This window comes from Rosa chinensis, chromosome 1 (genome assembly GCF_002994745.2).
Source record: "Rosa chinensis cultivar Old Blush chromosome 1, RchiOBHm-V2, whole genome shotgun sequence".
In the NCBI taxonomy this organism is placed as follows: Eukaryota; Viridiplantae; Streptophyta; class Magnoliopsida; order Rosales; family Rosaceae; genus Rosa; species Rosa chinensis.
The window spans coordinates 50,962,489-50,975,381 of record NC_037088.1 but is presented as its reverse complement, the minus strand read 5'-3'; the positions used below and the strand labels follow the sequence as shown (position 1 = coordinate 50,975,381).

The window sequence follows — 12,893 nt, the reverse complement described above, 5'->3', positions numbered from 1 at the left end:
AATTACTGAACTTGATATCACCTGCATTCCTTCTTCCTCCAGAGACCAAACCTACTGTAAAAGCCAGAAAATCCAGTAGTCTTCATTTTCTTGGTCTTTTCTTTCGTTGCTCCAAACAAACCCTTCCTCTTCCACATCTTCTTGATCCCCAAGATCTTGCTCAAGTTTTCCTCCATTGAATCAGACCCTTTTGCCTCTTTCATTGTAGTACTAGTAGTGGAGGTCGTCTTCGATGAAGAAGAATGAGAGAACTTGGCTATGAACCGCTTCGATGATCCTCCAAGAGATGGGAATGCCATCAGATGGCGCTCGATTAGATGACTAACCGATGCCAGTTCATACGAGTCATACAAGGGGCTGCCACAGTCCCATATAGCCAATGCCGCTTCATGATCTCCTTTTCCTTCCACTGTTTCCTGCATTTGCATTTGAAATTATCGAAGATCATAGACTAACTGATACCAATAAGATGAATTGTTTCAAGTGATGAACTTATAATAAACGTTTCTGATTTGGGATGACAAGTGACAATCATGCATATTCTGTTTAGGTTGGCATACCACACCATTCATGTTTTTGGTGGACGCACCACCCTGCGTGATTAGGACAAGTATTATATCTTAAACTGACTATAGTGCCCCCTTAATAGGAAGATTATTTTCCATTTTTGATGTATATAATGGGAAATTCAATGTATACATGATTGTCTTTCTGAAGGAACATGACAGATCCGACGACTCATTACTTAAATTAGTTTATAATCAGATTTGTGTAGGGAGGAGTATCTAATTAGCATATAAACATTTATGCATGAGCTTTGTTTGTATCTGACTTCTGACCTAGGAACACCGATTTCTTTCTTAATTAATTAGCTATATATGGATGAATTAATCACACTGCATAAGCACAATTCTGCAGTCTAAGATACTAAGAATGTGTAAGTTTTGACAGCAATTGACAAAAAGAAAGAAAGAAATTAAGAATAGAAGTGTTTCTTCTTAGCTAAACTACTATATATGAGATCTTTGTTTTCATAGGTCTTGGATTCATTAGAAATCATAGGCATAATCGCCAAATTACTCTTTCATTTTGCCACAAATTGTCGATGTCTACATCGATTTATGGATTTTATGGATTTTTTTGATATACAAGTGATGTAGTTTATATCAAAATTCATAGATTAACATGTTTCTTGTATTGAGGTGGAGATGATGAGTGTTCCAAGTAATGTTTGATCTTGATCAACAGAATCATAGGCTTAATCGCCAGATTATTCTTTCGTTTTGCCACAAATTGACGATGTCTACATCGATTTATGGAATTTTTTGATATACAAGTGATGTAGTTTATCATCAAAAAATTCATAGATGAACATGTTTCTTGTATTGAGGTGGAGATGATGAGTGTTCCAAGTAATGTTTGATCTTGATCAACAAAGTCGTTTTAGGTTACATCACTCCATAAAAAAATAGCTGTAGGAGGCATAGTTTATATCAACTTGTAAGATTTGAGGAATCTAATTGTAGATTAATTGTATAGGTGTATGAACCTAGCTAAGAATATTATTATCTTATTATTATTGTTTAGGATAATGTTGTTTGTATTTCTTAGTTTTTGACTCTACATTTGTCCTTTTATAATTCTATATGCCGGAAAGTAAAAGCGTACTCGAAGCCATAATATACTAATAAAATCAGCTTTTCGGTATGTCACCACCTTTGTAAAGCGAATAGAGTAGCCAGAAGTGCACTCTTCGCTAATTGGTGCATGTCAGAATACATACTTTGTGTTGAGACTTTTGTTATTATCTCAAGATATTCTTTCTATGCTTATTGTAAGTTGGGGTTCAGGTGTTATGTCCCCCCCATGTATTCTGAAGTTTCATTAATGATCAAGGCTTAAGGGCAGCCGTACTGGCCCTCTTTCAAAAACAAAAACAAAAAAATAATTCTATATGCAAATGATGTAACATGGGAGAAGTTAAATGGTAGATAACCCTCCCTTCTATTAGATGCTCTATCGTCAATTTATTCTAATTTTTCATACAATTGTAAAATGACCCACAGACAATAATAACGCATTCAATTTCACCATAACTCTTCTCATTTATGCCAACTTCTCCCCATGACCCCTTAACTTATCTTTCAATATTATTATCAATTTTGTTTTTGATTACATTGGAGAGGAATTGAACCTTTGACTTAACCTATTCTTAACCCAATTTCCGACCTCCACTCACCACTTAGGATAACCACATGAGCTTGCTTGTTTTCTTATGAGGAATGGCAATGCGCGTGCCTGATATGGATATTGATCGAATGCAACTACGGTTTTGGGATGGCAGTTACGGCTTTTGGTGGAGTTGAGACCTATCGATGGACGATGGTTGTGGCATGCTATTTGAGGGTGGTGGGGTACGTTTGCTCTTGGGTTGTAGGAGTGTGGATCCCTTATCAGAATTGACCCGACTTGGGTCTTTCTATGTTATCCTCAATTGTTGTTTTGGTTATTATGATTTATCCTTTTAGGTCAGGTCACTTTCATGATAATTTAGTCTAAATTTTATGGATCACGTACCTTGACCACAGTACCTTAAGCACAGTATAGGTATTTTCACATACATCATTTTTCTTTTTCTTTTTTGGTTAAACTCCGATGAAGCTAGGATAATTTATTAAAAAAGGAAAAGAAGTACAGTAAAGTAGGAGGAGCCTATATCATAGCCCACCGGAAACAAAAAACAAACCTATAACTTGCAACTAACTAAGAAAACTAACAGAACCGAAAGTTGGGAAGCCCCAACCAATCGCTATTACAAAAAGAGATAACAGAATCAAGTGGCAAGTCCCACCATGTCAAACCTGATGAATTTATCCCTTCATTTGCCAAACCATCTGCAACTCGATTACCTTCACGAAAAATATGAGAAGAGCGAAACTCCATCTGCGAAATCATGTACAAGCAGTTCCTCCACTCTACTCTTAGTTGCCAAGGCACTAAGGTAGTAGAGCGAAGCGAAGGATGTTTTCACATACATCCTTACTTTTGTAGTGCACTTTTCAATTTGAAACAAAATTGATCGTCTTTGATTTAGTTTTTCAAATCCTAAATCTAGTAGGAGACTATAGCCCTATAGGTCATTAACTCGATCGATCATTTTATTTCAACTAGTCTTAATAAAAAATAAATTTACTTAGATAACGACTCTTTTCTATCGTGCGTCACGAAAACATGTCATAGTTTAACTCATTTATATATAAATTGACCTCCTCTTTTGAAAAAATAAAATATCTATTAACATAAAAAGAAATTGACTAGTTTTTTTGTAGGAATGCATTGTCGTACACCAACCTAAAAATTAGGGTTAGTTTTTGTCTGATATGAAGAGTGTGTGATCTACATTCATGTGGTCCTGTCCAATTGTCCATTAAACAAAATGGGAATGGCACTACACTCAAGTATGTGGCACATATTGGGAATACCCAATACCGACATCACATGTGAAGGCAGCTTCAATTGTCAAAATCTTTGTGCTCATTGAGAGACATATACTTTCATAACCTTAACAACCTCCCCCTTGTAACCTCGTTCTTCAAGAGATTGAAAGGACATGTATTCATTAGTTTGCTTAGAACATGATGATGTTCATCCCCTTCATTTAGAGTAATCAATCATCATTAGCAAATATATGAACTGACTAGTCTAATCCAACCCAAAAGATAGGGAAGACATACGAGAGAATTGAGCTTGAAACATCATTCTATTTAAGTTTAGATATGTAACAATCTACTCGAAAGAAAGTCGACTGAAAGAGAGACGAGAGAAGCTAGTCACTTAAGAAAGCTAAAAACATATTGGATTCATATGGAAAATTAACCAACAACGTCCAATCTATATCGACTTATATATCATAAGCAGTACTAGTGAAGCTCCTAACTACATTGCCACATAGGATTTGCAAAACCTTGCTGTTGTTGACCCCTACACATCTTGGGGTCTTGAACTGGTTAACAGCAGATCCTTGTGCAAGGTAATGGTTGAGAACCTTTTGGAAAGTTCCCTTCCGAAGAATTCGGAGCTCGAGTGGACCTATTCCGTTGACTTTCCTTGAGCTCCTGTAGCCTGCATCCACAAAAGACTTGTCCAAACAGTTGCAGCATTCATTGAGAACCTCTTGGGATGCTTCACCACTAAGTTCCCAGAAGATCACATAGTGACCAGGGTTTGTGGACAAGTCTACATGGCTTGAAAAATCAACAACTTCTAATTTTTCTGCAGCTAAAAGCTTGGCTGCTTCTTCAACAGATATCTGCAAATCTTTCTCGGTGTTCTTGTCAATGTTGATGGTGAGCAGTAGATTGCTACGGCAGAGGAATTTGAGCTCAGGTGTCGAGTTATGGAACCCCATCACCTTCACTACATCTCCTAGTCTATATCGGTACAAGCCTGCAAATAAATTAGATGAGGAAATCAAACCAACAGAAAACTAAGCAATTAATAACCAGATGTGACAACTTGCAGATTCAATATTGTTTGGCTACCAACTAAAATACAAAGTCTACCTCCCTAGAATTATTTAAAACTGTATCCTATCACAAGAATTGTCTCTATATCCTTTTGAGCGTTTAATGCAATGACTCAGACACAAGTTTTGAAGAATTCTGATGTGTAGTACATGTGGGGCATCAAAAGATGCCAACCATACCAACAAGGATTATATGCTTAGATCTTATTAGAGGGTATCTATCTCACTGCAGAACAATCAATTATATAATAATGGATTTTTCACTATTTCTTTTATTCTGTCGTAGAACACAATAATGGATGCATGTGGTTCAAGCTTCTAAGCCAGCTGGGTCGGTTATGTCAACTAGTGAAAAGATTCAGAAGCTCATTTTGAGAGAAGACTTACCAAAAGACAGAAGCAATAATTGAAAAGAACAGCAGATTATGGAAAGGGCACAAGAATAGAAGAAATTGTCCCTAATTTTGAGGTCACATGGTCAGCAATTAAGCAAAACGCAAAACTTGGGACTCTAGACGCGTAATGGCTGGATCATATGTCAGTCTCAATTTCAAATATATGAATTTTAAATCAATCTGGCATATTGTGGAGTTCTAGGAAGCAATCCTTAAATCAAAAACCCAAAGAAATCAAAGATACTTTAGAGCAAGGAAGTACCTGCAAAATTAGTGACCACAACCTCATACTCTTCACCAATTTTCACTTCAGTAAGACCCACTGGCTTGAAATCAATGCCATCCCTAACAGGGATGAATTCAAAGTAGCCAATATTAGGGAGTACAACATAAGTGGTCATCTCAGTTGGTACCTTTGGGTTGACATTTGCAGCAATCCAACCTTCAGAAGCACCATAATCAGCACTCAACAAAGGTAAGTCCGCTGCATAGTGCCTCAGCTTGTTCAAATAAAGCTCCATTGACCCAGTCATAACACCATATATGTACTTGGCATTTGGAAAAAGGGCTGGTATCAGTCCATACCAGTTGCTCAGTCCTGAACATTTTCTGTAAACCGAATCAGCCAATTCTGGGTTTGGCTCGAGTAATTTCAACATGGCTGCACGGATTGATGGGACTGTGATCCGGCTGCTGAGACTGCCATCTCGAATGTCAGCACATAGTTCCTCCCACAATAGCTCAAACGTTCTGAAGGCTTGGACTATGCTGTGAGCAAATGTTGAGGATACCAACTGAACTTCATCACTGAATAACAGTCCACATAATAGATGGCAATAAAGGGATTGGTGGAACTCAAGACCAAATATTACTTCATCAGGGCTGCAGCAAGGGGTCTGCATTGCCTTCATTGTCTCCTTGAACTTCGAACAACGGTAAACATTGGTGGTGGCAGTTCCAGCTGCCAAACCACCTTTAGTTTGGAACTGCTTGCTTCCATAGATGAACTGTAAGGCCTTCCCATTCCCAATAGGAAACTCCCTGAAACAATGCGAATTCTTTGGATCATCAGAGGAGAACTAAAAATGCTAAAGTGCTAAACTAGGACATTCAAAAGGTTTTATAGGGAATAATTTAATTCAAGGTCCCAGCAGATAGTGTAAAACCAAATTCACCTTGATTTCATGAGTCTTGCTACAAGCATTCTAAACATCCATAGAGCCATTACCGATGTAGGATTTCATGTATTGAATTTACTAATAACTTTCAGCAGCTACAGATAAGATTTTTGTTAGTACCTGTTTCTGAAGGCAAAAGAGGTTTGAAATATCTGCATGGTATTTTCCATCAGTTCATCATTGAAAGGTATAAACTTTGACCTTCCTTGAGTAGTACCAGAACTGCAGATTGTACAAAACAGACATCAGAAACCGAAAACTTACCAGTCAACTCGAGATTCAATTCAATTGATGAGGCAATAAAAGAAAAGAACCAATAATTACCTCAGTGAGATTGTTGTGATTGGTTTTCCAGTGAGAACTGGAGAGGAATCACCATCTGCAATTCTCTGAATATAAGGGTCCAAATCCGTGTGAGTAACAAGAGGAACAACCCTCTTGAAAGTCTCCAGGTCAGTTCTTCCATTGAGTCCCAGAAGCTGCAAGTACTCCGCGGATCTGTTTTGTTCAAGAATCTTCTTGAGGGTCTCCTTCTGGATCCTCTCCGCATCACTTGTCATTGCTTCAAAATCGTCTATGACCTTCTCCATGTTGAACTCTCCAATCTTCTCCAACATCTTCACAGCTAGAAGAACAAAGACGCCAGAAATGATCAAAACCAAGGAAAAGAGGCCCCTTTTATAGATGCTCAAAAATAAAATGAAACGACCTGTAATTAAATCTCATTTAAGCACCATAAGACCTGTAATTAAATCTCATTTAAGCACCATAAGACCTGTAATTAAATCTCACAAAGCCATCTTCTGGCGAAAACCAAAAGACAAGAATCTGAAAAGTCCAAAACTCAAAAGGTACTAAAATTCATCAATAACAGCAGAAAACCTTTATCTGTCTCAATCTAATCAACTCCTTTTAAGATTCTTACACAACTCATTCTCACTCAGGAACAAAGAAAAAGCGAGAGAACCTTGCCTGGCAAGAAGAAAGAGACAAACAGCTCCAATCAAAATAAGTACTGGAGCACAATGCAACAAAACAGCTGAGGCATTCATAACAGCTAAGAGCGACTACGATTGTTTGGTAGATTAGCAGCTGGATTTGGGTGAGTAATTGAAACCCAAGAGATTAAAAAAGCGAAGGAACCCAAAGTTTCAATGGTCTTATCGTTTATTTTCCACAGGCTTTTCTCAGCAGCCAAACAGAGCTCAAATGAGGATTCCAGACAAAGTTGCAATCATTCATTAATTAAGCTACTTCAGGGAAGAAAAAGAAAAAGATGAGAGACCACTTTATTGTAGAAAACTTAAACAACCAAAAAACTAGCTAGAGGCTATGGTTAGGCAACAGTAGGAGGAGATAAGGTCAAATTTTTCGAAAAGTAAGTTGAAAGTAGAGTTCACACCAACTCTCATCAAGAATCCTTCAATTGGTAATCAGAAGACGAAGCTTCAAAGCTTTAATCTTTCAGTGACTGCAGTCAACTAAGTCAACTCTTCAGAATTTTCCAGGAAAACACATAAATCTCAGACAGAAAGAGAGAAGCTTTACAAGAAGATTGAAAGTGATTCAATAAGATGAACAGAGCCAAAGGTAAAAGGGTCTGTAAATCATGAAATTCTTACTCCAAACACCAAGTCAGTTGTACCCAGTTGGGGTAATGATTGAAATTGAAGCAATGATAAACAGGAGCCGGTAAAATATAAAAATTCAGACACCCGTGTGGAAAACGAGCTTCAAAAGTTGCTGTTCTTGTCCACTTTGGGTTAAAAACAAACGTGATTGTTCCAAATCAGGAAATATAAATCACTCCGTCGAAAAAGTGGTTACTTCAAAATCAAAAACAACAGGATCAAGAGCCAGAGAGAGAGAGACACACACACACACAAAAGCTTGTAATTGTCCAAGAGACTCTGCTTGACTTTCAGGAAATTCCAACAGTAAATGAAAGAAAAAACGAAGAGAACAGAAGGAAGAAGATTGAACTTGTCTCAATTATGCACAAATCTCAAAACCCAATTGAACTCCAAAAGTCCAAAGACCAACCAAGTAAGAAGAAACAGTACCTGAAATCAAAGTCTTGCTGTAAGAAACAGGAGAAAAGAGAGCACTCTGTTTTGAGAAGAAAAGAACCAGATAATTAAGGAACACAGTGAGCAAAACGTTACAGAATCACTGAATTCTACGCAATCTGTTTCTTCTGTCAAAGGCTCAAAGCACAGAGGAAGCAGTTTCTAGCGAGAGAGAGAGGGCGCAGAAGAAGAGTATAGTATTATAAAAATGGTGGTTTGTTTTTTCAGTTTTTGAGAAGCCAATGGGATTTGGTAAGCTCTGTTTGGCTTAAATTTTCTAGAGTGGGGGGGGTGGGGGAAGTGAGCGAAGATTCTTTGACGGGGTGGAATCGTATATATAGGCCCCTCTCCCCATTACCGTGCAGAGTTGGCTTTGCTTTTTTGGATTTTCCAGATTACAACCGTCGTGGCCTTCTGGTGGTTTTTATTTTTTCTTTTTTTTCATTGGCCGCTTTATATTCTTCCTTAAAATGACGTTATACATTATATTCGTCCGTAAAATGACGTTAATTTTAAGAAATTTTTACGTACTGCAAACGTACCCACGTGGCAGGCAAGGCTGTCCAACCGGTAAATATAAAAATGGGTGTTTTAGGTATTTTATTTTAATAAGTAAAGATAGTTTCGGAACACATTTAAAATTTTCTGAATTTTAATTCAGTTGCTCTACCACCACGTGATACGTTTGTCTTATGTACAAATTTCTCTTACTTGTGACGGTCCATTAAAATATGAGATACTAACTTTCTATCTGTATTTGATTAAAAAAAAAACATATTATTAGTAATTCACTAATTTAACTGACGTTTTTCAAATCAAAGAAAAAGAAACTTATATTACTTTTGACAAAAAGAAATATTAAAATTGATATATGCGATCAGTCTAATATGGTAAAGTCGATAACCATCTAGATAATTTAAAATCAGCATGTGACGGTTTTTTTGACATGAAATTGTACTATTAAGCCTTTAAGGTTAATTCAAGTGGTTTGATGGGTGAAGAATTGGGTTAATGCAATGGAAATCGTAAAACATGAGAATACAAGCATATATGATTCTATGGTAAAATATTTATAACCAATGTAATACGAGTGTTGTCCACATGTCTCTTTTGATTCAAGTTCTTCAAACGGTTAAATTTACTCATGAGGATTAATCACAGTATGGGTGTATGTGTAAGGATGGGGAAAAAGATGATAAAATTTTATTGAGAGTGAGGATTTCATAATTTTTAAAAGTGAATTCCCTCGTTTGACATTCTTGGATTGGAAATTTTAAATTTCTTTGTGGAAAAAAAAAATGAAAAAATTCATTGCTCAATTTCTCATTTCAATTTCCACCAAAATATGTGTAATTTCAAATTTTTTCGTGGTTTTCAATTTTTAGTTCTTTATTTATTTCCAAAACAAGGGGTTTTTTCATTTAATTTTTTTTATTTGTTTTAAACTTATTACACATTCTACATCCTAATAGATACAACCAAACAATAAAATTTGCAATTGATAGAATTGATGAAATTGTAGATTTCATAATTTATAATTAAATTTCTACGAATTTTATAATTTTCTCATCCAAATACAAAAAAAAAAAAAAAAAAAAAACATGTATGGTGGAATTTCTATATATAACCACTAACAGAAAAAGCGAATTCACATTTATTTGAATGGATACATGTATGCATATTTTTAATTTGGATTATGACTGATATCATAAGATTAGGACTCTCTTTCGATTCAATCCATTTGAATCGTATATTAGTTAGGATAATAAATTTTGACACCAACTTGTTTCTAACTTTTTAAACACACAGCAAGCAAACAATGTATGATAATCATCTACCACATCATCAACCATCTTTTTTAGGAATCATTTTTCAGAATTTAGAATTACAAAAATGTGAATTTAGAGTGACTTTGAACTTTGCCGTTTTAGCGAATATGTACGCAATGGTTCTAGTTAAAATACATGACAACGAGAACAGTAAAATTTCCTTTATTTCTTTCTCACTCTTACTTAGTTTTGGAAATTATTCGAACAACCTTCACAGTTCATGTGCCATGAGGCCATGATCCTTTTATATCATCAGAGAATAGTGTTTTCATTTTCTTCCCTAATTCATTTTGTTTATGAATAGTGTTCATATATTGCTCAGTATAATTAACTACAGTACTAAACAGACTTTCTAGTACTGCAATTTTTTGTTCATGTATCTCTTTCTTTGTTTCTTAATTCCGCTGCTAATTATTATTTTAGGGACAGAGAAGCTTCTAAGCCCGTGTCATGTACGAAACGGCCTATTTTTCATTTATAATTTAACTGATAAACTTGCAATACTACAATACGCGCATAGTACAAACTGGAAATTTGACCGTAGCCTCTGCATCACTCTCAAATGATATAAACATGTTGAAAGCATCAACCTAAATGTGTAATCGAATAATTATATTATATATACCAACTCAAATGGCACATATATGCAACTTGCTATCTAAGAAAGTAAGAAGCATACAAGTTACCCATTTTCATTGTAATATACTCGTTCAAAGTCATCTCGGTAACTATTTATGTTATTGCTCACGGAAAATTAATTAATCTAGTGATATATCTCTTATTTATAAATAGGAGACCTTGAGTTTGCCTCATTACAACCTACCTAATTAGCCAATTAGGCTATTATAATACTCTCTGGGAGCTTATCATTAGGTTTTTATAGCTCTGCCGGCCTTATACTTTGTTCCTTTTACTTCCCTTAAGTTCCATACTATGTTGCATGCATTCTTGTTTTATCAACTAATTATGTGATTATATGGATAAGTTTGAATTCAATCCACATATTATTGGGGGAGGGGCTTAATTAGGGTGGTGATGATTGCCTATTAGTCTTGCCATGTGGTGCGCAGTTTGAATATTCCATATAATACAATTGATTCTATATTTGGTACCTCATGCATTTATCCTGTTCACATTTGTTCTAATGAACCCTTTAGGTCAATTATTAGTTAAAATTAGTAATGACATTTAAAAATGACTATAACTAGTTCATTATTAGAGAAACAACTCTAAACTAGTGATACTAAGATTAGTTAGAATTGAGAAACAATGCAATATTATGCACAATGCATTGACCCCCCTCTAAATATGATTGTAGAATGCAAAGCACAAGGCATGATGACAATCTTGCTAAAAAAACGGCATGATGACAAGCTTGCGTCAAATAATTGTTTTTATTTTATTTTATTTTTTTAAGAACGTCAGCTAATTGTTGGTTGCGAGGATGTGATCACCTTCTTAAATATGGGAGAACACTATGTGAATGATATTAACTTGGTTTGAAACTATATTATAATCAAGAAGGACACTTTGGAAGGCAAAAGGAAATATATGAAATTAATAAGAAGAATGTCATAGCGGTTAGTAGGGCAACAGAGACAACCTAACTAATCGCGTTGACACTTAATAATTTGTTTTTTTTTTTTAAATAAAAACATTAAATTAGATTAAGAATAAGATCAAGTGAAAAATTTAATACAATGACTCAAAGAGATAGGAAAAAAATGAGCTATTGCCTAAGCAACCTCGCACTCCTCATATATAGTGATAAAAAGAATGCATACTGCTAGGCTGTGAAACATCTCATAACGCATGTAAATCGGCCTATACTGTGCATGGATATGAATTTTAGATCAAACATTGCAAGCTAAATTAATTCTTAATTCTCGACCCATTGGCTCAAACCACCAGCCACCAACACATGACGATGGGCACAAGGAAGGCACAAGACGGCTATAGATGCCATTATCAAGACTAGAAAGGGTTAATAAGATGCCCAGAAAACCCTGTAGTCACATTGCGTATGAAGAGAATATCCCAGAGAAAAGAAAAAATCACAACTCTTGCACTTAGATGGATATTTGCAGAATTTCAGGTGGAATATTAGCTAGTCACGTACTCAGTTGGCCACACCCAACTTGATAGATAACATTAACGATTGTTTAGTAATTTACGACTTGCCACTATTTCTCTTTACATAAATTGAAAAGAAAATGTCACTATTTCACAACATCAATTTTACAAGGAAAAAGTCATGGTTGTTTCTGAAGGAACTTGATGCTGATTGGTTTTCTAGAAAAGTAACATACATGGATCCTCATGGCCCCTCAAAGGAGATTAGGAGTTGCACATCGTGCAGACTCTTTTATTTATTTATTTATTTTTTTTTAGTCTATAGCAGAATTTTGTAAATGAAAAAAAAAAATCGAAAAAAAAGATATATAATCGGAAAATTTTGACAAATTATTTGTATGCTGCCAAAGTGTACAAAACGAAAACCACGTGGTGTGGTGTGGTGTGCTGGTCGAACGGCGTAGTTTGGAACCCCCAAGTCTAACGTTAGAATCTCAGTTCCATCGATCATGTGGCCAGCAGATTTGAGGGACCCTTTGGGTTCCTGCGTCTGCGGTGCAGTGGATTAGTATGGCTTTCACAGCAATGACGGTGCATGTGTTGGGATACCACTGCATGGATGTATGAGTTACTAACCTAACTTCCCGATAAAAAAAAATGTACAAAACAAAAGGTATTAAAGCTTCAAATAAACGTGCCCTATTATATGGGCTAGGAGGTTGGTACTCTGATGAGGACAACCTTATATTACAGTTTTGGAGGAAAGTCTTGGAGGTTCGACCATGCATTTGGAAATGTTTTAACGTAAATATCAACATTGCCAA

General features: G+C 35.7%; 2 protein-coding genes across 5 annotated transcripts; both read right to left on the bottom strand.

The window, feature by feature from the left end:
* LOC112175985 lies at window positions 1-509 on the bottom strand. Its single transcript, XM_024313801.2, has one exon. It carries the CDS (start codon window positions 426-428, stop codon window positions 18-20), a length of 411 nt encoding a protein of 136 aa, XP_024169569.1. The 5' UTR covers window positions 429-509; the 3' UTR covers window positions 1-17.
* A 3,232-nt stretch (window positions 510-3,741) lies between these two features.
* LOC112181918 (jasmonoyl--L-amino acid synthetase JAR6) lies at window positions 3,742-8,473 on the bottom strand. Of its 4 annotated transcripts, none has more exons than XM_024320331.2 (5): window positions 8,162-8,473; window positions 6,423-6,723; window positions 6,219-6,320; window positions 5,183-5,961; window positions 3,742-4,446 (listed from the first exon to the last, which is right to left on the bottom strand). In XM_024320331.2, the coding sequence occupies exons 2-5, from the start codon at window positions 6,713-6,715 to the stop codon at window positions 3,902-3,904; spliced, it is 1,719 nt and encodes a 572-aa protein (XP_024176099.1). In that variant the 5' UTR covers window positions 6,716-6,723; window positions 8,162-8,473; the 3' UTR covers window positions 3,742-3,901. The 4 variants fall into 4 exon arrangements, with proteins under 4 accessions (XP_024176099.1, XP_040373047.1, XP_024176101.1 ...); XM_040517113.1 differs by having other exon boundaries at window positions 6,423-6,715; XM_024320333.2 differs by lacking the exon at window positions 8,162-8,473 and adding an exon at window positions 7,071-7,473.
* Between the last annotated feature and the right edge of the window lie 4,420 nt (window positions 8,474-12,893).

Bases quoted from the DNA above. Each gene is read 5' to 3' on its own strand.
- LOC112181918 (XM_024320331.2), bottom strand. From the start codon at position 6,715: ATGTTGGAGAAGATTGGAGAGTTCAACATGGAGAAGGTCATAGACGAT. The intron at 6,321-6,422 runs GTAATTATTGGT...TACAATCTGCAG, and splicing joins ATCACAACAATCTCACTGAG to TTCTGGTACTACTCAAGGAA. The intron at 4,447-5,182 runs GTACTTCCTTGC...ATTTATTTGCAG, and splicing joins TGTGGTCACTAATTTTGCAG to GCTTGTACCGATATAGACTA.
- LOC112175985 (XM_024313801.2), bottom strand. From the start codon at position 428: ATGCAAATGCAGGAAACAGTGGAAGGAAAAGGAGATCATGAAGCGGCA.